The 26,921-nt window shown below is 41.5% G+C and overlaps 1 protein-coding gene across 1 annotated transcript in view; it reads right to left on the reverse strand.

Moving 5' to 3' along the window:
* The window catches only part of ITPRID2 (ITPR interacting domain containing 2), a 120,689-nt gene that overhangs the window by 33,053 nt on the left and 60,715 nt on the right, over window positions 1-26,921 (reverse strand). Inside the window, exons 9-11 of the mRNA XM_033945095.1 lie at window positions 24,287-24,359; window positions 9,154-9,233; window positions 4,847-6,079 (exon numbers count right to left, since the gene is read on the reverse strand). Coding sequence (XP_033800986.1) covers window positions 4,847-6,079; window positions 9,154-9,233; window positions 24,287-24,359 — 1,386 coding nt within the window. The remainder of the gene's footprint in view (window positions 1-4,846; window positions 6,080-9,153; window positions 9,234-24,286; window positions 24,360-26,921) is intronic.

Raw genomic sequence — 26,921 nt, forward strand, 5'->3', positions numbered from 1 at the left:
TTTCCTTGTTTGATTGTGCCCTCTCAGTTTTGTGCTATAGGAGATTATGACTCCTGATGTGGGATGTGACGTGTTGAAACACAGCTCCATGTTGAGTCGTGTCTTTGCATGGTGAACACAGAGCTCTCTCTAGTGGTTATTCAATAAAATTATTAATTGATTTCCTTCTGGTTTGGAAGATCATTTGTCAAGCCCTACTCTTCTTGACTGGTTTGCTCTCCGTAGGGTTTTGTTTGTTTCCCTTTTTTGGTGTGTGACCATTAGCATATGGCCATTTTTAAAAATTACCATGGGAGCACTTGCCAACCCAATACTCCATTCATATTATTCAAAGCAAAAGGCTACATGGGAATAGGATTTTCACAAAGATTGTGGAGAAAAAAAACTCAGTGTTGCTACAGTATGACCCATTATGGCTATTCTTATGTTCTAATGAGGAGGGGATGATGTTAAAAAAATTAGAAGACTTTATAGAATGGTAAGACATATAAGGTATGTTACTGTATACTGTAGTGGTCTCTCAAGCTGATGAAATGGGGGTAGGGAAATGTGAAATGTTTGAAATTTGGTTCAAGGACAGCCAGTTTAGGAGTGGAAGGGAGAAAAGGGGAGAAGGAAATAGGATTTTTTGGTAAAGAAGAGAGGTAAGGTACAAAATGCTGTATGTTATTGTAAATAATACTAGAACTTGTTTTCATTTTTTAAACAAAGTTAAAAAAATAGGAGAAAATTTATGTGGTAAAAGCAGTTAGCACTGCTGAGTTTTAAAAAGGTTTAGGCAACCCAATAGACCATTACTAAGGCAGACATGGAAAAAGCTACAGTTTAGGAGGTATGCGGCATAGATCAGTCTGATTTTTTGAATTCTGCCATATATATATAATATGGATTAGAAATTGTTGGAAACAGAGTCCTGGGCTTGATGGACTTTTAACTGGCCCATTATGGCATGTTCTTTTGGGTGCCAATCTTGCTGAAGTCAACAGGCACAAAATTTTGGAGCTCTAATGCATGAAGAGTAGGGTGGTCCATGGTAGTATGCAAAAAAAAAAAAAATAAAAATAAAAAAATCAACCTTGTCAAATCTCATCCCCACAAAGCTTATTTTTGTCCACTTGATATGTCTTACTCATGTGCTAAATTTGAGACAATATTTAGAGCACCCCAGCATGCACTGTTTGCTTGTATGTTGTGTATATAGGTGATGGCACACAATTAGTTTGTATGGTGTCATCTAGCTTGCAATCTGCATTTGAAAACTGGCTCCTTGGGAAGTTAGTTTGTCAGCTGTCATCACTAGGATCGAGAACCTTTATTGGAAAGCTATAACGTAGCGTGTGAGTCAGTGATAGCGGTATGGAATTGAGCCGACACAATGCACAGACTCTTTGTTAGGAAGTTAAAGAAACTATACAAAGAGCATTTGTCCCAAAAGAAACATAGAACTTGTCAACGAGAAGGTGAGAGACAGAATGAAGAAATGTAACTGACTTGGCTTTGTTTGTCAGCCTTTTGTACGTTCAACAGTGGAATGAAGCGCCAATGGGAATTAGGGCTCCATACAATGATGTTGAACTGCTGTCTACTCTCAACACACATTTGAATAAAACTGTTGCAAACAAGGCACTCACAGCCATTTCCAGCCATCTATGGCTTCTGTCCAAGCACCTACAGCACTTGCCTTTTTTGATGACAGAATTGCACCAGAAACAAAGCTATGAATGGTGCAAAACTTACAGCATCCATTGTTGCTAGACATTCCAGGACATCTCATGCATACAGATGAAACGGAACCTGTGACCTTTGAAAGTCTTGTAACACAGAAAACACAGTCATTTTTTTTGATCTCTTGAATGAAGGTGGATCAACAAAAGCAAAAATATTCCTGAAGAAACATCCCACAGAGTGGACTGACAATCCAGTTTTCAAGGAACTTTGGAACCGGGCATCTAAACTGACTGTTGTTATTGATGCAGAACAAGGAATAAGCCTCATTGAAAAATACAACAATACTTTGACAAAAGATGAAGAACAGAAGCAATTTGTTCTTTTCCTAGTGGCCAGCTACTGAAATAATTTTCCTTCTACATCAAAGGCAGATCTTATGTCATAGACCGTTGATTATTTGTCAAGTGCACAAGAATTACAATATACCGTTAAGCTTAATGGTAGTTTAAAAAAAACTCCTAAACTTTGTTTTAAGTACAATTTTGTGTGTTTTTCATTTTTATATAAAGGAATAAAATTAGCCTTGTGGACAAATGAAATGTGTTAATTAATTTTTGGGACCACCTTCCTTAATAAAAAGCATTGAACTCATGCTACCACAACCTGTACATAACCAATGTTCTCCCCAGAAATATTTGCCAGCCAGGTGACATGAAGGAGTACCAGCAAGGGGCGGGGGAGTTCTGCACATTATTATAACATTTTCTATTAAATTAGCCAAGTGGTCAATAAAAACAGCTGGGTGGTGCACTCAATCAAAAGGTCCTGGGGAGAACATTGAAACTCTTTTATGCAGATTCTGTGAGAATGAAATAGAACAGTAATGAAAAGCAGCAATGAAAGAATGCCCTGTTGTGGACAAATGTACCAGTTTCTATAGTGACAAATTATTCAATAAATTTCCACTATAATATATTCAAATGTCATTTGTGATTTTGCATTTTAAAGTTATAAAACCAAAACAAAACCTGTCTTTTTGCTATTTACTTGGGGGTAGGGTAGTTTTATTACCATTTACCTGGGTAAAAGTCATGCATGCTTTTCACTCTGTGGACTTTGCTAGATTTTTTCAAGTAAAAAGCAGACCCATACTTTCACTTATAAAAGAATCTTAGGAGAAGTATCCACAAACACATATCAAAATACTAGTTCAAATCATTAAAAAAAAAACAAAAAAAAAACATGCATGCTTCTCAAAATGAGAACGTAGGAACACAGAATAATTTTAGGCAGGATTTTTCATGCATAAATGTTTCTCACTAATTACCCTCTGTATAAAAGTGCAATCAGTAACACAAATGCATATACTTTCACACAGCTTGGGTTAGGTGTGTTCAGGGCAGATTTTGCGCAGGATGTAGATGGAGTTATAATTTACATATGTGTATGCAGGTTCATTTTACTTGTGATTTCTGCAGAATTTGTGTTGGTGCTTTATAAAGATACATAGGTGTTTATGTGTCTTTATCAAATAGGCTTAAAGTTGGCAGCTACTTGCCCCTAACACATAGGCCAACTGCTATAAAATTACCTTCATTATTCCAAACCTTGACCCAACCCACCCCATCCCCATGAATGTGTTGCTTTGCAGCATTTATAACAAGGCCATTTACTATTCTGCCCATGAAAAAGGCATTTTAAATTGCCTTCCCTTTTCATTATAAAACATTATTATTTTTAACATGGTGTTTGCCATCTTGAGTAAAGTCTGCTTTAAAAGGAGAATGAGAATTATAATACTCAAGATGTCTTTACATACACATTTGAAACTGCTTTATATAGTGGATGGCCAATAGAGGGACTGTAATAGGTTGAAGTTAAGCATTCAGAAGACGCAGGTGTTGTGTGTTGTGAGGGCCCTAGGCATTAATGTTGAGATATTGGGGGAGAGAGAGTATTGGTGAGACGGGAGGTGAAGTATCTCGGCGTGCTTGTGGACTCTGGTCTTACCATGAGAGGGCATGTTTTAGCAGTAGTTTGGAAGGTTTTTTTCCATCTTCAGTTAGTGAATGGACTCAGACCTTACTTGGCAGCTCCAACGTTTAGGATAGCGTTGCAGTCGATGGTCTGTTTTATGTTACTGGTTTTAATGATACTCGTCATGGTAGTGACTTGGATATCATAGGTATTTTTATACTCTGATGCATACCGATGCTTGATGTTGAAGCAATTTGTAAGTTATTTGCATTTTTATAATTTGTATGTACAGTATGTGTGTATTTTGGTTAAAGTGATGGTTGTGTTGATGTGATCTGTATGTTAAATATATTATTTTGTATATAGAAATGTTGCTCACCCTGGATAAGGGAGGGAGATAAATAAACAAACAAATGCGCTTTATGGGCTCATTTTCAAGGCATTTAGACACACAAAGTTCCATCGGTTTCTATGAAACTTTATTTGTCTAAACACTGTGAAAATGAGCCTGGGCACCCCTCTCATGCCTGACTTGCCATTATCCCATCATCAAACCACTTTCACTGATTTTAAATTATAGATAGAAGAGATCTGCAGTTTGTGCATTTGACAAGTAGATGGCAAGGTGACCTGGCTGCAAAAAGTAAAGAAATCTCACCCAACCACACAAACTGCCTTTTATCTGTATACACTGGTGATCCAAGCCATCTGAAGCAGCTTATATGGCCTGGCCAATAGAGGCTGCAGCACAGACTGCAACAGGGAGACTGTCAGAGATTGAAGTGAGAAGATTGGTGCAACGATGGCCTATCGCTTTTCCATCAAGGGGATTCCTTTTATTACCCCAAGAGTTTTGGGAAACACAAGACCAAGTACCTAGTGCCTTGAGATCGGGCAACTTGTTTGCAGTAAGTACATCAAAACTTTTTTTTTTTTTTTTACTATATACACTGGTGTGCATCGTTGCACTTAGGAAATCTTCAGGAACAGAAAAAAAAAAGTTTTGATACTACAACATACAACCGTGTCAAGCAATGTTCAAGTATAAAATGTCTCTGGAATGGAGTACACCTGGTCTCACCACAATTCCAATCTCAACGTTGTGTAAAATGGGCCTTCACAAAACAGTAGATGGCATAATAGGATTAACTTTATATTCCTTTTAGAACCATATTACTTATATATAACTGCACAACCATACCTGAGAAAGGTTCTGCAGGGAGCTCCTGATATCATGCAGTACTCTTCGCAGTTGCATTTCAGTGGTAGAAGGGGGGTTCATGGTACAGGGCCTTTGAGGAAACCCAAACCTCTGAGAATAGGGGCAACCAAAAGGAGACATCAGTGCACCACAGGATGCTCCAGAGATACTAGGGATGCTATGGGTACTCCAAGTTCTTGTGTGCTCACACAGGGGCCTCTCTTGCCAGTCTGAATGGACAGAATGAAGGGAGCATGATGACTGAGACCTGTGAGAAGGTGCATTTGCTGAGCAGGTCTGTGATCTGTTGCGAATGGATTCTTCTGGAAGTTTGTTCAGACTGCTCCTGGATCCTTCTTTTTTCGAAGATGGAGAGATGAAAAGTGTGGATTTACATGGAGCTGTAGCATCTTCCTCATTTGTTTGTTCCAGCTCCTCCTCAGGTGTATACTTGTAAGTGAAGGAAGGTGGGCTACATTTTGTAGCTTTTCCTGATGATAAACGAACATTTACAGATGACACAACTCTCACTGGACTAAGGTCTGTGGATGGAAGAGACTGAGTTCTCCTCAAGGGGAAACCAGATCTTGCAAAATCACGCCTCTGTTTCAATATATCTCTTGCTGTAAGCATAGAACTAGCTCTAGAACCAGCTGCTTCAGACATATTACACACCTTCATCTTGGCTCTCTGTAGAACAACATTTACTCGTGCCAGTGGAGAAGATTCTGTACGGTCAGGAGCAGATTGCGTGTCTCCTGTCGAGGCGGAATAAGAGTTAATTGGTTCAGAGATATGGTGTGTTGTATATGGGGCCACTTCATATTCATTATTGTTCTCAATGTCACTTTCACCAGCACTTTCCTGTTGTAATAGAGACCCAATTTTAGTTGACAAATTAGTTTCACCTCCCTTTACTTCCTTCCCCTGACCTGCATTTACAATATCAGTAATCTCCAATGTACTTGTTAGTTTAATTTCAGTGCATGGACTTGGTTGATTATCACACTTAAAAATGTCTGAAAGGTCTTCAGCTTGTGTCTCTGAAAATACTGGTGTTTTGTCCCCGGTTATTTTAATAGGACTGAAAAAATCATCATCGATATCGAGGTCATGAAAATCAGGAGCATCTTTTGCCACTGGCGTCTTAAGGTCTTCACTAACTGATGTCACTGTAGTTTCACTGTCACAGCTGTCAGCACTACTACCCATAGCTTGAAGAGAGTCATGAACCTAAGTGAGAAAGTCAGATTTAGAACAAACATGTACTCAGAGAGATTTCAGATTAGTGTCCTCAGCTTACCCCTCCAAGAGATTTTTTTCACGCATTATATAATTCTATATAATTCTCCTGAGCATGCTAGAACAAAATTAAATAAATCTAATCTAATCTATCATATATACTCGAATATAAGTCGATCCGAATATAAGTTGAGACCCATGGGGGAAGAATATAAGTTGAGACCCATGGGGGAAGCCACTGCTTACCCTGTATCGGTAGCATGGAATATTGCTACTCCTTGGTTTTTGGCCAGGTACTAGTGACCTAGATTGGCCACCATGAGAACGGGTTACTGGGCTTGATGGACCATTGGTCTGACCCAATAAGGCTATTCTTATGTTCTTAAGACTCGAACATAAGTCGGGCGGCTTAATATTCAAGTGCTCTGCCCTGCCAGGATCTGTCCCAGTGCTCCCTCCCTCCACTGGCAGGTTCTGCATCCATCCCCTGTAAGGCTCTGCACCCAGCTCCCTCCTCTGTCATGCACTGCACACAGCCCCCTTCCCTCCCAGACACTGCATACAGCCCCCTTCCCTCCCACCCAGGCTCTTCATCCTGTCCCTCCCTGCCCTGTCCATCATACCTCCTCGGCTGCTGGAATTCATGGTAGTCCAGAGGTGTAGCGGGCACTGCTAACCTGGTCGGTCACTGCTGGGAGTTCCCACTTCAGCTGCTGAGCGGTATCAAGTGGGACAGCACTTTGGCGCTGCTGGTCAGCGCTAAGTGGCTTCCTGAATGGCTCCCACAAATTCTCGTGAGAATTTGTAGAAGCCATTCAGGAAGCCGCTCAGTGTCTGAGCAGCAGCACCAAAGCGCGCTCCTGCTTTGTAAAGCTCAGTGGCAGTGACCGACCGGGTTAGCCGCGCCCGCTACACCTGTGTACCACCAGGGATTCCAGCGGCAGAAGAGGTAAGATGGACAGGGCAGGGAGGGGGGGCAAGTGCAGAGCCTTGAGGTCTGGCGGAGGCCTGCAATAAGTCTGGGAGGGGGGTGGGTGCCCCAACATAAACCGAACCCCCATTTTTGGGCAGCCGTCGGGCATAAAGATAAGTGCATTTCCTTTACAGCACTTTATAGCACTCTATGCACTTTATAATTTATGCAGAGCCGGAAGAGAAAACTAATTTATATAAAAATTTTTTTGCACATGCTACTTACTAAGACCAATGATGAAAACACCACCTCAGTAAGGGTACAAATAGAAATACTAAGTAGTACCTTGGGTGTTTGAGGTCTAGCAGAAAAATCCATTTAATATAGTTTTGTCCTCATTATCTAGTGGTTACATTCTAAGAGACCATAAAGTGTACTGGAAAATACAAAAGCAATCAATAATTTAAATATCATCATAACCTGTGCAGCAGCTCAAAATGAAACCAATACAGTACATTTATGAACACTTACAGAAATTATTTTAACAGTAGATGGCACCAAGCTATTGGCTATGGATAAAAGGTGGACTGCATAATGGAATAGAGCTTCCCAACATATGAGGAAGTTTTATGTTTCTAGTATCAAGGGGAAATCATGCTTAGTTATTTGAAATGATCTGCAGAACTAGAGCATTTAGAGCAGAGGTAGGGAACGCCAGTCCTCGAGAGCCGTATTCCAGTCGGGTTTTCAGGATTTCCCCAATGAATATGTATTGAAAGCAGTGCATGCAAATAGATTTGATGCATATTCTTTGGAGAAATCCTGAAAACCTGACTGGAATACAGCTCTCGAGGACCGGAGTTCCCTACCCCTGATTTAGAGTGTCCCTCAACCACAGTGGACACCCACATTTTCCTTAGGAAAACCTATAATATGGGGAGAGCAAGGAGTACACGAATACAGGATGTCCGGGTACTTGGAGAGACCTCCCAGGAACGAGACTTGGGAGTTCTGATCGACAAGTTGATGAACCCATCCGCGCAATGTGTGGCGGCGGCGAAAAAGGCGAACAGAATGCTAGGAATGATAAAGAAGGGGATCACGAACAGATCGGAGAAGGTTATCAGGCCATTGTACCGAGCTATGGTGCACCCTCATCTGGAGTACTGCATCCAGCACTGGTCGCCGTCCATGAAGAAGGACACGGTACTACTCGAAAGGGTCCAAAGAAGAGCAAATAAGATGGTTAAGGGACTGGAGGAGTTGCCGTACAGTGAAAGATTAGAGAAACTGGGCCTCTTCTCCCACGAACAGAGGAGATTGAGAGGGGACATGATCGAAACATTCAAGGTACTGAAGGGAATAGACTTAGTAGATAAGGACAGGTTGTTCACCCTCTCCAAGGTAGACAGAACGAAAGGGCACTCTCTAAAATTGAAAGGGGATAGATTCCGTACGAACGTAAGGAAGTTCTTTTTCACCCAGAGTGGTAGAAAACTGGAACGCTCTTCCGGAGTCTGTCTTAGGGGAAAACACCCTCCAGGGATTCAAGACAAAATTAGACAAGTTTATGCTGAATCAGAACGTACGCAGGTAGGGCTAGTCTCAGTTAGGGCGCTGGTCTTTGACCAGAGGGCCGCCACGTGAGCAGACTGCTGGGCTTGATGGACCATCGGTCTGATCCAGCAGTGGCAATTCTTATGTTCATGCTAGTTAGAGAAGAAGAACAGTTTTGAAAAATCAACTTTTTATTTTTAAGCTCTAGTTTTAGACATACAATATATCAGCATCTTTGGGTGATTTCTTATATAGGAAAGGAGGGGGAAAATTATCTTGGATCTTAGTCCATGAGCCAAAATCATGACTAGAATGTACCCGCAAGACAAAAAAAAGCAAAATAAAAGGAAACCCTGCTTTGGAATCAATTGCATAGCAGATACATTATTTAATCATTTTAAAGACATCATCAGGAATGTTTTGCTAGCGCAAAGATGAACTGCTACAGGATAAGACCCGTGTCATTTTAGTAAAAGACAGATTTCACTCCCCACTAACACAGCTCTCTCTTGAGAATGGGAGATAAAGATGCTCACACTCAAATTTCAATTACATTTCATGCAAGCCATATACAGGTAGACACATCACATTTTACCTGAAGCGAGTTAATATCTGTAGAAGGATCTTCAGCAAAGCCGCTGCTATCCGAATGTTGGCTAGCCGTTCTCAACAGATCTATAAAAGAAAACCTTGAAAGTTATCCACAGTCCTTTTATGGATTCAATCCAGTCAAATTACATATTAATACAATGGTCAAAAAATACAACACACACACATTCAATGCATCTGATTTGTTTACATTCAGTCAAAGAAAGCAGGATGAGCAGGATCAAAAGCCTACCCACCCTCATTGTGAATTCCTTTGCTACAAGAGGGCTGGAAGAAGCCCCAGTTCTATCTGAATTGGTAAGCTCTTGAGTCCGACAATGCAGTTAAAAGCCTGGAACCGGTCACAGCAGGATCTGGATGACTGTGTGCACCATGGGGGTCAGTGAAGCAGCACAGGTATGCATTTGGTCCCCATGGCAATCTTGCCACTGATATAGTTTGCAATGCCAGCTTCTGAGAATCGCCACAGATGCTGAGAATACAGAACTCATAGCTCATAGCTGTTACTATGTGTAAGGCTGAAGGAAGCATTTATGTTGGCATCTCAGCTCAAGCAGTAAATATTATGGTGACAGAAGATGTGCCAGCAGTATTTCATGACAATACTGGTGGTTGGGTGAGTCATATTTGGTCCCTGAAGCAGATATTGAAAAGGGGTACCTCGTTGGATAGAATCTTCTTACACCAAGATTAGTGTTTACGGTGTTTTATCATTTTTATCAGTATTTTAGTTATACACTATTCTTTAAGCACATAACTCTTGTTGAATGGACAGCAGATGTGCATTAGGGTGGGTAGACCTATGATGTATATTCAATCCACATAGTGCTGACACTGTATAATATGTTATTACAGTAATAGCACAGTGGCAATTTAGCAGTTTGGATACTGTTTGTTTGACCGTCATTAATGATGGCCTCTCACCCTGTTTCTAAAAGTAATCTGTTACAGTTTTGATGGCATAATGTCTGTAGCATTTATTTAATGTTGCATTAGTTTTGAAGAGCTCTTTTAGATTGTTTTTCTCCTCTTATGATTTTGTTATTCTTGAGGCATATAAGTGGCAAGACCACTGCCAAAAACATGAAAAAGTTGAATGGGGATTGGATGGAAGGAGGGTGGATTAAGGAAGATGGGGGATCCCTGGTAGTCTACTGAGATAGAGCAAGATTGATCCCCTTCCACTCCTGCCCCATCTGGCTCCAGGTTCAAAATGGCAGTGCCCTTATATGGAAGGCAAAAGTACAGTGAGACAACTGTTACTGTTAGAAATCAGAGGTGCCATTTTGAACCTGGAACCAGAAGGGGCTGGTGACCACTCCTGCCCTGTCCCAGCAGACTACCAGGGATCACCTCCAGGTAAGTCCCAGGGGTACTTAAGGGCCGCGGGATGGGAGATCAGAACCATAGGCAGAGGTATGGAGAGATCTGAAAGGGGAAGGGGAGAAATGGTCAGAGCGTCAGCTGGCAACCTGGAATTTACACAAGTGCAAGCCAATATTCAGTGCACATCTCAGTGGCCAAATTTAGGACTGCCTTCTGTATAGTCCTATCTGGCTGCTTAGCTACAGTAAATTGGGCGCAGGCACCAAATATGGCCTGTACCTACATAACAGATGGCTCCTCTCTGACTCCGCCTTCCAGACCACTCTGGTGCTTGCTAGATTCCACTTGGGGGTTAAACCCCCATATTCAGCAGCACTTTTCGGCTAGGGACCACTGAATAATCGGCAGCAGGCCCACTCAACATGGTCTAAGTGGACAGCAGTCTCTCCTGCCCATTTCAACCATGCTGAATGAATATCAACCCCTATATGTGTAAAACTGACAAGTGCACTTTTGATATAATTTAAAATGAGACATTTTTGATACCATGCTAGCTGGAAAATGTTGATGGATACCAAATTTTTAAATAATTTTTTTAGTCCCACTCATATAATATGCAGCAATTCTACGTTAATCTAGTATTACCAAGGAGGACACTAATAAAATTTTCAAATGTATATAGTAAGGCATAGGTGAGAGATATGAGGGACCGCTGAAAAGCTCTCAGCCCAACCAACAAAGTTGGGCAGTCTCCATTGAGAGCTATATATTCAGTCCAGTGATTTTCTACATTTTTCATTCCATATTTTTCAGATGGAATGAAAAATGTGGAAAATCACTAGACTAAAAGTAAAGCCCTCGATGGAGACTGCCCCATCTTTGTTGGTTGGGCTGAGAACATTTCAGCAGCCCCTTGTATTTCTGTCAGAAACATATTGTTATTTTCTGTTGCTCCCTGCACTCTTTTGTGCAGACACAGTGAGAAGGTGCAAACATACATACATCCTAGTGGTCCCAGTTACTGATACCATTCAGAGTAACACCCCCTCCCCCCAATTCATTCAGGAAAGGGCACCACTTGGCTTATAGGAATTATGAGATCAGGTGCTTAATACTCACAGAGGAGCAATGACATTTCATGGTTTGACTTGGAACCGCAATAACCAGCAAAAATTTGGCAACTACCCAGCCCTACTCAATACACTACTGGCACTTGCATTTTCACATGATGCTCTGATACACTGTACACAAACCAATGAAAAACAATGATTCTGAATAGTGGAAGTCTGCCAATAATTTCACAAAACCATGTAAGTGGAAAAATACAAGTGGCACATGGATAAAGACTAATAAGTTCCCTGGCATATCAGACTCATTGGATTCTTTGGGAAATGAAAGGGTTTCTTTTTATTACCTCTTTAAACTACAAGATACGCCAAAACTACACAGATATTTACAATCCTTTATAGATTCCAAAATGTGAAATTTTTGTTCTGCTCAAAAGTAGCAAGCAGAATGGACTATGAAAGGTTGGTATTTTCTCTCACCATCTCCAGGTTTGGATGCAACAGCAGCAGAAACAGTCAAGGTAGGAGGCAGTGGCCTTTAGAAGGCCTAGTCTTTACCATCACCCTTTCATCCGATAATTAAGTAGACGCTCTGCAGCCTGAGGGTTTTCTCAGGCTAGCTCAGCCTATCCCCTCGTCTCGGGCCTCCTTGCTGACCAAGTATTTCAGGCCACGGGGGAGTCAGTCTGGCTTCCACCATCATCACTCAGACATCTGAGCTAAGGACAAAAACTGCAGGAGTACCACTGGGCTATAGTGCTAGAGAAAGAGCGTGGAAAATGGTATGTTTGTATTTTTTATATAATCGCTTTTCCTTTGGAATAATAAAGTGGTGTGCAATTAAAAACTGAAAGTAAATAGGAAAAGAACTCCCGTTATTTGACAGGAAACACAGAACAGACCATGGGTCAAAGAAGGGTAGGGACAGAAGTTTAAAACAACAAAAAAAGAGAGGGTAGGGGAGATCAGTAAGGATAGACTGCAGAGTCTAGTATACCCTTGTGGTAGCAGTTTCACCCGAGTGAAGGTTATAGGCTTTTCAAATGGATAAGTCTTTAATAGAGAATGACAACATGAAAGCAAAGGGGGAGCTACAAAAGAAGGTGGTTGGGGGCCAAGGTGATAAAAAGGGAAGACAGTGAACTAATGCTGTCCATTAAAATGTTTTATTATGTTGCCATCTTTAAGTAGAATACTATGCTATAGTATGTATTGTTAATTACTATTCAATATAAATTACTTAGGATCCCCTTAGAACAGTGTTGTCCAACTTCAGTCCTCGAGAGCTGCAATCCAATCGGGTTTTCAGGATTTCCCCCATGAATTTGCATGAGAACCATGTATGCAAATAGATCTCATGCATATTCATTTGAGAAATCCTGAAAACCCGACCTGGCAAGGGATAAGTTTGGATGTCCCTACCTTAGGATATCTAAGTGGTATATAAATAAATAGAAATACTTGAATAGTTTTTCTGCTGTAAATATCTATTGCCTATGTTAAACTTATTTTTGTTGTGTACTGCCTTTGGTGAATTTCTTCAAAAATGCAGTATATACAGAAAATCCTAATAAATTTTTTAACATGGAGTGAAAGCTAAGAGAGCAAAGGAATGGTATAGATCGAGAATAGTTGAGGTCCTGTACCACTGTGATGAGGGGGGAGGGGGGAACAACCTAAACTGAGGGTAAACACAGAGGACAGAAAAAGAGCAGTGATATGAAAAAGTTAAAACAAATTACTACTACAGTAGAATTTCAGTTAACCAGTATTCAAATAACTAGCACTCTCAACCAACCGGCAAAAAAAATTGCTTGAAAAAAGAAATGTCTCCTGTGTAATGTCCAAAGTGGTGCTCCTGACCCAACAACCCCCCTCTCTCTCCCTTCAGCCCCAGAGGCATCAGCAGCAGCCACAAATCTTCTATCTCTTCCTCCAGCTCAGAAGTGATGTGGCAAAGGAAAGGCCCTGCTGGGGCTGGCAAGAAGCTGCCTGTTTACCGACGCTTCCTCTACTCACCTGCTGTTGCTACAGCTTTGGCTAAGTGAGGGAGGGAGGGAGAAAGGGAGGGAGGGGAGTTGTCAGGACTGGCTCCGCTGCTTCAGGAACAGAGGGAGGGGGTTGTTAGAACCGGCTCTACTAATTTGTGAAAGGAGGACCGGCTCTACTGCTTTGTGAGCAGAGGGAAGGAGGGGGTTGTCAAGACCGGCTCTATTGCTTTGTGAACAGAGGAAAGGAGGAAGGGGGTTGTCAGGACTGGCTCTGCTTCTTTGGTAAGGGAGGGAGGGAGGGAGTGGGTGCAGAAGGGAGGAGAGAAAGTGACCCAGAAAGAAGGGAAGAACAGATGCTGGACCTACAAGTGAAGGTAGGTGTGTGTGTGTGGGGGGGGGGAGGGGGGTGATAAGAGTGAGGTGGGAAGGGAGACTAAACTATTTCAACAGTAACTCTCAATTAACCAGAAATTACAGTTATCCCTATGGGTGCTGGATAACTGAGATTCTACTGTTCTTATTATTTCTATAGTGCTACCAGATGCACACAGCACTATACATTTAAAGAGGAAGAGGAGATGATACTGAGGACAGAACATAAGAATGCCTGAGAAAAATCAAAAAGAATCAGGGTAATATGCAGTGTTTGCAGAGCAATAAGTGCTCTAAAAGCTCTACAAGCAAATGCTTACCCATGAGATAGGATCTTGCTTCCTTTCATCTTATTTTGTTAGTGACAGAACACTGCATTGCTGCCTTCAAAGCAGTGTCAGAAAAATGGCAACTGGACTCTGCCCTTCCCTTCTAATCTAAGGGTAAGTACATCTGGCATGAGCAAATTATTTTTGGCTCATACAGCTGGAACTGAAATTTCATGCTCTGATGAAAATAAGAACTCCTCGAGGCATTTTATTTAAGAGAAATAATGATTACAAAGTAAATCCCATAGACCAGGGGTGCCAAAAAGGTCGATCACGATCGACCAGTAGATCGCAAAGGCAATACGAGTCGATCGTGGAGCCCATCTCGGGCTCTGTGATAGACTCACGTTACCTTTGCGATCTGTTCTCTCTGCTTCCCCATGCCAGGCCAGGCGCGTACAAGCGTCGTGCCCACAGCCTTCTCCCTGACCTGTTGGAGAGGAAGTTCTAGGCCAGCCAATCGCTGCCTGGCTGGCCCGGAACTTCCTCTCTGACATCAGAATTGACGTGGGGGGGAAGGCTTGTGGGCCCGGCACTTGTACGCACCTGGACTGGCATCAAAGGAAGCAGGGAGAAATCAGTGGCAGTGGCTTGGGGACAGGGATGGAGAGATAAAGACAGAGAAAAAGAAAGAAAGGGGGGCAGAGAGAGAGAAAGAAAGACAGACAGAAATAAAGGGGGACCAAGGGGAGAGAGAGAGAAAGACAGAAAGAAAGAAGGGGGGCAGAGAGAGAGAGAAAGAAAGAAGGGGGGGACAGAGAGAGAGGAATAAAAAGTTGGACTCACGGAGGGACAGCGAGACATGTTGGTTGGGGAATGGAATGAGGTCTGGAGGAGAGGAAGCATGCAGCAGGCAGAAAGAAATATTGGATTTACAGTCAGAAGAAGGAAGTGCAACCAGAGACTCATGAAATCACCAGAAAGCAAAATTTTATTGTTGGTAGATAATTTTGACTTGGTCAGTTTAAAAGTAGCTCGCAAGCCAAAAATGTGGGGGCACCCCTGCCATAAACCAAATTCAGATCATACAGATTAATCCCTCAGACACCAGAGGCTCGATATTCACGATGGCCGTTTGAATATTTCCGTCAGGTGGCATTACCAATGGATATTCAATGGCATAATCTGGATAGTGCTGCCAAATATCATTACAGATCACCACAGTACTATCCGGGTAGTGCTGGGGTGGAATGTGAGTAGAACTGGCAGCTATCTGGGGAATGAGAATATTGAGACCACTATCTGGATAACCATTCAGATAATTTTAGGACAGCAACACACACTCTTGTTATTCTATATCAGGGGTCTCAAAGTCCCTCCTTGAGGGCTGCAATCCAATCGGGTTTTCAGGATTTCCCCAATGAATATGCATAAGATCTATGTGCATGCACTGCTTTCAATGCATAATCTCTGGGGAAATCCTGAAAACCCAACTGGATTGCAGCCCTCAAGGAGGGACTTTGAGATCCCTGTTCTATATGGATAGTTAGTTCCAGCTACAATCCAGATGCTGATGCAAAATATCCCAAATATATTCCAATGCTGCAGCAGGGAGTTTAAAAAGAAAACACTAACTGTGGTGTTTATTGAGACAAACACTTTATATCTGATTTATTGAGACAAATACTATGTCCAGCAAGATGCTGCTCTGATATCTCGAATCCAAATCCCTCTGTTACTCAAATCCATTCTCAACCAGGTTTCAATATACCCCTAAACACACACAAATCCTTTTCACCAATTATTATCTGAAAGTAAAAATAAAATCTAACTACCCAAATCTCTTTACAGAACAACTTTATTTGGAATAACAATATTTTGACTTGTGGCTTCAGCCTACTGCCATTTAGACGAGTGATGAAAGCACTCCACATGGATGAATAATCAAAGTGTCTTATAATACTATGCCTATGCAAACATGTTACTTGCCAACAGTTACCCAAATGACAATTATAAATTGCCATGCTTCTTCAACCCCATCCCCCACTAACCAACGCAAATCTACATTTACGCAAGAACAAAACCAAGTATCAACTATACTGGATCAACAAGTTCAGCTGACATTAAAGAAAGACTGCCTAAAAACCACATCAGAGTGGTTACCATGCTATTGCATCCTTCAGTGTATTTTTCTTAGATGCTATCTTTCAAATGTGGATTAAAGGCAAGTCTTCATCCCTTGCCTAAGCAGAGTACAGAGCTGTCCTTGAGGAAGGGAATGAGGAAAGGGTAGGGAATTGGGTAAGCACTTTAGGTTCTGTGCTTTAGGCCAGTGGTTCCCAACCCTGTCCTGGGGAACCACCAGCCAGTCGGGTTTTTGGGATAACTCTAATGAATATGCATGAGAGAGATTTGCATATAATGAAAGTGACAGGCATGCAAATCTGCCCCATGCATATTCATTAGGGCTATCCTGAAAACCTGACTAGCTGATGGTTCCTCCAGGACAGGGTTGGGAACCACTGCTTTAGGCGATGCTGTGCTACGCATATTAGCAACACCCAGCAAGCCCTCAAGAACCCCACTGCCTCCAGGATGATCCTCTCTTACTGTTCGACAGCAGTGTTTCTTACCTACACCTTTCTTCTCCATCAGCTTTGTTTGAGCCATGCAGAGCTCTGTAGTTTTATGATACCCATGAGTTCTACACAGTACAAAGTTTGGATCAATGGTTACAGAGGCAGGATAGCTGTCTATAAGCAGTGGTGCTCTGACTCCTCAAGTCAACAGGAAAGGACTGATGACTGTTCCAGGGTAGAGAACACAAAGATGAACATACAGGGAGGGGAGACAGATAAAGAAGGGAAGAGCAGGGGTTCGCAACTTAGTCAACAGCACACACCCAGTCAGGATACCCGCAATGAATATGCATGAAATAGATTTGCATACAATGGAGGCAGTGCATATACATTTGTGTCTTACATATTCATTGTGGAAATCTTGAAAATCAGACTGGTTTTGTGTGTCACGAGAACTGGGTTGAGTTCCCTTGTGATAGAGGGATGACTGATTAGGGGCTAGGGGCCATACACTCTACTCTGGGTCAAATCTTGGCAGGGAGCATATTATCCATTTGAAAAAAAAAAAAAAAAAAGTGTCCCTATTTCAAACTCAGTTCTTTGTTTGCAATGCCATTTCAAAAACATTAAATGATCTCTTTTTTCACTTTACACATTACGTTCAACTCACTGACTACTAACCTTTTTTGAAGTAATATAACCACCACCATTCTAATGGCAGGTGTAAAATCCGATTTCAAAGCTTAGCTTGAGAAAGAGTTCCTGTGCTCTATTACCTTATTTATTTAGTTTAATCAGCTGTGAATTACTTCAGCTCCATAGAGACAATCACAACTAGGTTACAAACAATTCCTCTTTACCTCATATGCTAGTACCAGAGCTATGGCTATTTCAGTGGCAGGGGTGAAGCTTTAGAACAGTGTCACACAAACCTTTTAAAGCTGTGGAACACTAAACTCGGGGCCGTGGATGGAAGGAATCCGGAAGTGCGCAGACGTTGACGCAATGAGGTTACACACGTGTGATATCATCACATCAATGTCCGTGCATGTGCGGAGGTCCTCCGGATGGGGCCCTGAGCTTGCAATTACTACATTGCTGGGGGGTGCTGGAGAAGAGGCGCCAGCGAGGATGAGAAGCACTGGCTGATTGCATACAGGACGTGCCTCTCGCCGCGAGTGCCAGTGTTTCGCGGCACACCTGGAATCTATTTGCAGTACACTGCTTTAGAATAATCTGGTTGGACAATTGAGAATGAAATCTAACTTTCAGAGTTTTAAAAAAATTATTAAAAACATCTATTTTTATAGAAACTTTTTAATTGGTTAAGAAGCAGTGATTGAAGGAATGAAGTGATTAATGGAAATGTTATCTGTATATTGTTTTGTTTTATTAGAAACATGATGGCAGATAAAGGCCTTATGGCCCATCCAGTCTGCCCTTCCACACCATCCACTATCTCCTCTTCTCCTTAAGAGATTCCATAAGCTTGTCTCACGCTATCTTGAATTTAGATTGATTTATTTAAAAAAATTGTATACCGCCAGAAACTCAGTGATTTACAAAATTGACACATATAAAATATAAAACACAAATACAGTGAACAAAAACTTAATATCAGCATACATATAACTATAATAGCAAATGTTGCCCATGGCGATACTATCAGTAAAACTCTATGGCAAAAGCCAATAAAGCAGTTTCAGATTAATAACTATTAAACCATGTCAGATGCAGTTGTCATCTCCATCTACCACCATTTCAGTAAAGAAGTATTTTCTTACATTACTCCTGAGCTTATCACCTCTTAACTTCATCTTATGCCCTCTCCTTTCAGAGTTTTCCTTCATTTGAAAAATATCCACCTCCTGTACATTAATGCTACAGAGATATTTAAATGTCTCTATCATATCCTCGCACTCCCAACTTTCTTCCAGAGTATACATATTCAGTTCTCTAAGTCTGTCTCCATATGATTTATGACAAAGGCAACTAACCAATTTTGTAGCAGCCCTCTGGACAGACTCCATCCTATTTATATCTTTCTGAAGGTGTAGTCTCTCCAAAACTGCACAGAGTATTCTAAACGAGGCCTCACCTAAGACTTATACCCAGGCTTTATCACCTCCCTTTTCCTACTGGCCATTCCTCTCCTTATGCACCCAAGCATCTTTCTGGCTTTAACCGTCACCTTTCTATGTGTTTTGCCACTCTGAGATCATCATACACAATCACCTCAAGCCCCGCTCTTCTTCAATGCACAGAAGTTCTTCACCTTCTATACTATACCATTCTCCTGGATTTTTGCAGCCCAAGTGCATTACACTGCATTTTTTAGCATTAAAACTTAGTTGCCAATTGCCTGACCATTCTTCAAACTCTATGGGAGTGTGTGACTACACAATAAGGGAGTTGTAATTTTCCATTCTTCAAGCTTCACCAGATTCCGCCATATGTTATCCATACCCTCCAGGGTGTCTACTCTATTACAGAGCTTGGTATCATCTGCAAAAAGACAAACTTTGCCAGACAGTCCTTCTGCAATATCACTCATAACGATGTTAAATAGAGCCGTCTCAAGGACAGATCCATGAGGCAGCCAACTGCAGCAACTATCACAAGCTGCTTTTTGCTACGGGCAACCATAGAAGCAATTGCTGAAGCAAGTTTGACTGAGGAGACCAGCAAGAGATGAGAGAGTCTTGGAGAGGTCTCATGTGCACTATCACCCACAGTCCCCAAGACTGAAGATCTGAAATCTGTTTCTGGAGCTTCAGTCTGCTTGAAAAGACCCGGCCCAAAGCAGTGCAAATAAGACTCCCAGGTATTCCAGATGCTTAGTTGGCTCCAGCTAGATCTTCTTGAAGTTTATGATCCATTCTAAGTCTTGGAGGAGCTGTACCACCCTCGAAACTGCTCATTTGCCTTCCTCCTTGGATGAAGACCTGATGAGCCAATCGTCCAAGTACCAGTACATTTGTATCCCAGCCTTGCAGAGGTGTGCTGCTACCATCACCACTACCACCATCACCTTGGTAAAGGTGCAAGGCACCATTGCTAGACCGAAGAGGAGCACCAAAACCTTGAAATTCTGGTCCATTACATGGAACCACAAGTACCTCCTGTGGGCTGGAAAAATGGGAATGTAAAGAGAAGCTTCTGTGAAGTCAAAGGAAACAATGAATTTCCCTGGTGCCACTGCCACTATGACCAATTGGACAGTCTCCATTTGGAAGTGTGGCACCTCCAAAGCTGCACTGACAGATTTGAAGTCTAGTGTGCCTGTGCCTGAGCCTGATTTGGCATCCTGGACCGGCTCTATGGCCCAAAGGTCCAGTAACCTTTACACCATTGCCCTGACTTTGAGGGCACTCTCCGGTCAGCCAGTTGGAGAATCTACAAAATGGTCTGGAATGGGGACATCAAACCTGATTTTGCAACCATCCCGAATAACTTCCGAGTCCCAGAAGTTCTGCGCCAATCTAAGCCCACACTGGAAAGAAGACCAACAGCCTGCCCCCTATCTAGGGGAAGCTCAGCCCCTGTCCTGTAGTCACTGCAATTTCTTAGAGGTTGGAGAGAAGCAAGAGCCCAAGGCCTGCTGCCTCCTGCTTCCACTGGACCTTTGACATGATCCCTGAAAGTACCGTTACGTCGCTTGGCTTGCTGCAATGGAATCTTCAAGAACTTCAAAAATTTCACCTTCCCAGACCCCGAGACATTTGGGGTCTTCTATCTGGTATCCAGACCCTTGCCAAATAGCATCTGTCCCTTAAAGCATGGCTTTAAGCATGGCTTTAAAGGCAGAATCTCCTACCCACTGTCTGATTCAAAGCATCCGCTAAGTGGAAATCACACAGGCCACACCTTTCTCATAACTCTGATGAGATCATACAGAGCATCCGCTATATAATTCACCCCAGTTAGGAGCATTTGGGGATCTTTGTCATCCTCTGGGACTGTTGCTCGAGACAGTCATGTGTGGCAAGCAAATGCCACAAAGGAAGTCACAGCTGCTGCCTTAATTCCTAAGGCTAAAGTTTCAAATTGCCTCTTGAGGAGGAAGTCCACTTTATGGTCCTGTGAATCCTTTAACATCACACCACCCTTACCAGGCAGGTAGGTGCATTTGGTGACCTGTACCACCAGTGAATCCACCTTCGGCTGAACAAATAGCTGCTGGAAATCCGAAGCCATCAGGCAAAGCTTAGCCATAGCCTTAGGCACCCACAGGGACCCCTCTGGAGACACCTAGTGGGCCATGACCAACTTAGTGATGTCTGGATGTGAGGGGAAGCACACTGAAAGAGAGCAACAAAGCTCCTTATAACTGAGCACTGAGGCAAAGGAGCTGAAGGAACTTCTAGTTTCAGTTTTCTCAGTGAGGCAGAAAATTATGCAGGAAAGTGCAGAGGCTTTGAAAAGCCGGTGCACCATGGGGGTCATCCCCCTGGTCTAGGGCCCCTGACGCTTCTAGAGAGCTGCTCTCCTGCACCAAACCAGACTCTTCCAGTGAAACCTCATCCTGGAACAATAGTGGCATGGAATCAGACTTTCCATCCTCCTGGTCTTCAACTGGCTGGGGCACATGCTGAAGGGAGCTCCCCTGTGCCACCACCTCTGGTGTATTGCAAGCAGATGCTGAGAATCAACTCAAACCAAAAATAAAACAAAATCCAATCGATCCACCCCCATAATGGTCCGCAAAATCAAAGAGAATACGACTGACTTATCAATTACAATTATCATCTGTGGTCTTACTTCCTCGTATATATGTTTAGATCTTCCGTCCAGCATCGCCACCTGGCTAAATTTCCTGAGTTTGCAAACTTCATCCTTGATACTAAGTGGTTCACAATTAGTGACAAACCAAGGAATAGATGGTTTCATACAGGCTTATGTCTACTAAAAAACCGCTGAAGCACCTGGAACACAAGTGGAGAAAAAATAACTTACGTCAAAAATGCAGACTACTTAGCAAATTGTATTATGGCAAAATCTTGAAGTGTAAAAGCAAATATATCAATATGAAACTTGAAGAAGTAGGTAACAACCCATACCACCTATTCAAAATTGTCTACAATCTGATCAAGGTCCTAAGCCATAACTTATCTGATAAGTATGAATCTTTGACCACTCCAGGCTTCGCTACCTAGTTCAATAACAAGTCAGAGGCTCCCATCCTCCCCTGTATGTGGGACATGGATACTCCTTGGCTGGCCATCCATCACAAACCTGGCATGATATAGGGGTAAAAAGGCCTGAAGGGTCCATCATTGTCAATTTTAAGCAAAACAAAGGAGTTCTGAGGCAGATGGAGATTTTAGTAAAAAAAAAAAAGATTGTTTAAAATCCAAGTAGGGGGGCAGCTATTTTATCCAATTTCTCTAAATTTACTCAGTCTCTATTAATAGGAAATAAAAGAACTTCTAAGCTCTATAAGGTGTGCATGAATTGGATAGCAATAAGGTAATCTCCTATGATGAATATAATTCCTGAAGAAATAAACTGGAATTCCTTTTGGTCACTATCAGCTCAACCCACTATGTTGGCATCAATTTGTCAATCTACATTTTTTTTACTTTGCATAGAGCCTATTGGACCCTCTACTAAAATTGCCAAGATTTCACATTCAGTTTCTTCAGGGTTATGTTGGTCTTGCCATATGCAACCTGGTACTCTCATACATCTCCTTTATGAATGTCCTACCTTACAAATATACTGGTCGAGCAATGGATAACAATTTACCTATCTCTTATAAAGCCATCATATTGCGCTCCTCAAACCCAGATATCACCCATCACCATTCATTAAAATATTTGACACTACGATTGCTCTAGCTATTCATCAAGGGTGGGTGGGGGGATGGGATATATACTTATTATATCAACTGATGGAATTAAGTGCTGCTTTATTTTGTAAATTGTCGGATAATATGTTGCATTTTTTGTTGGTTCTAAAATGAATAAAGATTTATAAAAAAAAAAAATAACCCCCCCCAAAAAACATTACATGTAATTGGAAGGATAATTCTAAACTTAATTTTCACAAATGGTGGAATCATCTGTGTATAATTAGAAAATATGAAGAACTAGCATTCAAACAAAACAATATTGCAAATTTTACTAGGAAATGGGCCCCTCTTGACGATTTCTGTAAAAATTTAATAGGAAATCTCACATGACTCCTATTTATCTCTGAATTAGAAGTTTGCAGCTTATGAGTATTCTGTTTTCTATTATGTTGTTTTTCTTTGTAATGATTACTACTATTATTTTGTATAAATCTGATGTATTATTTTTTTAAAAAATAAAAAACATATTTGAAAAAAAAAAAGATGGCCACTGCCAGGAAAATCATGCCAAAAATGGCCCATGGAGACCTTCCTGATGGACAAAAAACACAGGGAAAGGGGTTTTAGAGGGGGGACCTAGGTTCTGGTTGCAGAAACCTTAAAAACTAACTTTCAAAGGCCCCCCCCTCACAATTTTTCCCATAGGCTATAACAGCTTTACTCACTGTGCCATGTGGTGCCTGCCTGCTTCAGCATAGGAAGTCAGCTGGAACAAATGAAGAAGAAATCTGTCTCACAGATTCACTAGACGAACCTGGTCTTTGGGCTGCCAGTTGGACTGATATTCAACCCCTGCAAAACCTTGTCACAAAGTATGTGTGTATGTGGGGGGGGGGGGGGGAGATAGGACCATGTAGCCAGTACACTATTAATCTCAGCCAAGCTGAGAAGGAGTCAAAAAAGCCTATGCTCAAGCTCCTGACTAAATCAGGGATATGAGCAATTATGCAGAGGATGGCTCCTAAGCTATAAAAAAAATACCAGCAGGTTGGCTAGTTAGGTGTCCCTGAGGGGCTAATCCTGCTAGCCACAGACTTTCACGACATGAGTCTGCAACTTCTCCGAAGCACTGGTCCCAACAAGGGGAATCCTCTGGGCACTGAGCCTCCAACGAACACTGAGAAAAATACCCCAAAATAATAAAACTACACAGCAGGTAAGACACACTTCTGATAAACTTACTGAGGGGATAGGAGCAGCTTCCTGGGAATGCGGTGGAGTTGATAACATGATTGACAATTTTCTGCAAGCAACTTGCAGGTTCAGATACAAGATCCTACGGTTCAGGACCACTAGACACATTGCACTAGAAAACCAATTAGCACAAATAACTGGCATTTTACTATAATAAGTAATTATTATTGGAATTAATTAAAATCAATTACAAGTGTGCCTAAATTTTATGCATCATTCAAAAAAGGGGAAATGGGCGAGTTATGGGTGGATCAGTGGCATTCCTTTAAGTTACATTTATAATTACAGAATAAGGGCATCCACGCCTAAATTTAGATGCAGGCACCTAATTTTAGGCATGTCTTATAGAATAGCACTTTTTTAGTGTCTTATACAGAATTTAGCTCTCAATGATTTAATAATGTATTTTCACACAAACTAAATCTTTTGTTGTTTCATACTAACCAAATTTTATGCTTATGGCTTACCTTTGCCTAACTTGTCCAGGGCCAACTGGTAAATAGCTGGAATATGCGGTGCGTCTCCTTCTGTGCTCTGCACCTAAAAACAACATTCAAGGTTTACATTTTGTATGATCTGAAATGCTTTATTAGTTGCATAAGAATATGCTACAGATTCAGAAAGCACCTTGAAATGCTTCAGCAAATCACCAGTGCCAGACCAAGCACAGCCACATGAATATTTTCACAAGAAGAAAATTTGATGCCGAGTCAGCTGTAATTAAGTTACCCCCCAACTACTTTTGTTTTCATGTCACTTTCATGGACTGAAATAGCAGCCTGTTGCTTTTTGCCTTGCTCTGCATTAACATTTATGAACACCTGTTATGCAACTACCAATAAGTCTGTCTGCTGATCTGTGGTCTGTTTTCATCTTACCCAATATGGCTCTGTGAATCTGTGTCTGCATGACAACACAAATTACTTCATGATACCAATAAACAAATTCTTGGAAAAAAGTAGGCTGACGTTCTTCTACAAACCACCAAGTATTAGAAGTATAATGCAGCATTTCTTGCAATACTTTTCAATTCAAAATGTGAAAATGTAACTCCCAGCTTTCACGACTAATGTGGATAAACACACTAACAATATGCCTCAACTATAACTGAATATTTTCAACTTCAACAACTGTAGACTTCACTATAGCAACAAGAACAATGACAGCAGTGTACACTTCTCCCTCTGTATTCGCTGTGATGGGCCAGATAGGGGATTAACAGAACTGCAAATACAGAAAAACTGCAAATAACTTTTAAATATGTTATTTGCAGTTTTCTATTAAAAAACATTGTGAATATAGTGAAACCGCGAATAACATGGTGGGAAACCTGCCCTGTTTCTGAAGTAGAGGCAAAACACGGTGAACAAAGTGCTGGGAATCAGTGATTTTCTCTGTAAAAGCTTGGAATCGGCGATTTCTCTATGCAAGCTGATTTGGTGGAGGAGCCAGCAAGCTACAAACCGTGAATAATCGAAACCGCGAATACGGAGAAGTGTAATCACATTTGTTATCATCAAAGTATTAGACCTCTGTGCTCAATATAACCAGGATTTAATTTTTTTATAAATCGACCTGGGATGCAAATACTCTGTTCAATGCAGTCATGTTAAATTTAGCAATGTGAAAAGGTAAGATTAAAGGCCTTTGATAGGATAAGAGATAAGAATCTAGGAATTCCAACTCTTACAAATCAACTGCCAGAACAAAATGAAAACACTAAGGTGCAATGAAACTGTACTGACGTAAAAGTAATGTAACCCATTAAGTATATGAATTTTGAAAGCAGAGAATGAACGTTAATTAATTAATCAATTAATTTTTTTAAAATACCACCATTAAGGACCCCTTTTATCAAACTGCGCTAGAGGTTTTTAGTGCAGGCAGTCGTGGTAAATGCGCCGACGCTAATAGAATTCCTATGAGTGTCGGAACACTTACTTCGCCAGCCTGCGCTAAAAACTTCTAGTGCAGCTTGATAAAATGAGAGGGGGTTAAATTTCATATTCTGGCAGCACTGACTGTCCCCTATGAAGGTAAAAAGGCAATGGGATTTATACAATACTACTACTACTACTACTACTTATCACCTATATAGAACTGAAAGGCATACGCAGCGCTGTACATTCTGACATTTATAGACAGTCCATGCTCAGAAGAGCTTACAGATTTCCAGAGCCATGCTCTTTCCACAGGCAGAGAATGGAAAAGATTCTCTTTGTTGGCATTCTTTACATGAAATGTCAGACAATGCCTTATTCTAATGTCTATTTCAGCTTGTATGTGTAACTTTCAAAATTAAGACTTCCAGTCCGATATTAAGCCAGCAGCACTCAAAGTTCTGCTGACTGCCTCCAGCGTTAAACCTGGAATTTTAATGCCAGGCATTGGCATTGAACTTCCAGATTTCCAGAGCCAGCTAATGCAATATTCAGTGCTTAACCAGCTGTGAGTTACTACATAAAGAGAGGACTGATTTTTATGAAATCATATTTGTCTGGTTAACGTGGCTGATTAAGTAAGTAAACCGGCTAATTGCCGACACCACATCCAAAACATCCCCATTCTAGTTGGTTTTCAGTTCTGTGCTAATTGGTTATTTTCAGCGACACTAACTAGGTTAAGTGCTGCTGAAAGTTAGTGGTTAGCCCTGAACAAACGATTTAAAAAGAAGCAAAGTCATTTCTGGCTGGCTAAATTGCTTTGAATATTGACCTCTCTATTTCTAAAGTCCTGGAAAAGCAGATACGTACATTAACTGCAAGGTCCATCAAAATGGTGTCTGCTCCTACATCAGAGTTCAGTATTGCTCATAATCTAGGGCAATAAGAGTCCAGTGCTGTTATTATCATGGAGGCGTGCTTCAATGATTTCCACAAACAGGAAATGTCTCTACCAAGTCACAATTATGTTCAGAAAGGATAAGGCTAAAGGAAAGGGTGGGCAGCAACATTTCATGTAAAATCTAGCTGTCAGCCACTGAAACATTCCCCATCTGGCTCCTCCATGCCATTTTTGGAAGCCATGCAGGTCATTGCCCTGATACACACACACACACACTAAAGCAAGTGACACACACACACACACACACACTAAAGCAAG

This window comes from Geotrypetes seraphini, chromosome 5 (genome assembly GCF_902459505.1).
Source record: "Geotrypetes seraphini chromosome 5, aGeoSer1.1, whole genome shotgun sequence".
NCBI classification, from domain to species: Eukaryota; Metazoa; Chordata; class Amphibia; order Gymnophiona; family Dermophiidae; genus Geotrypetes; species Geotrypetes seraphini.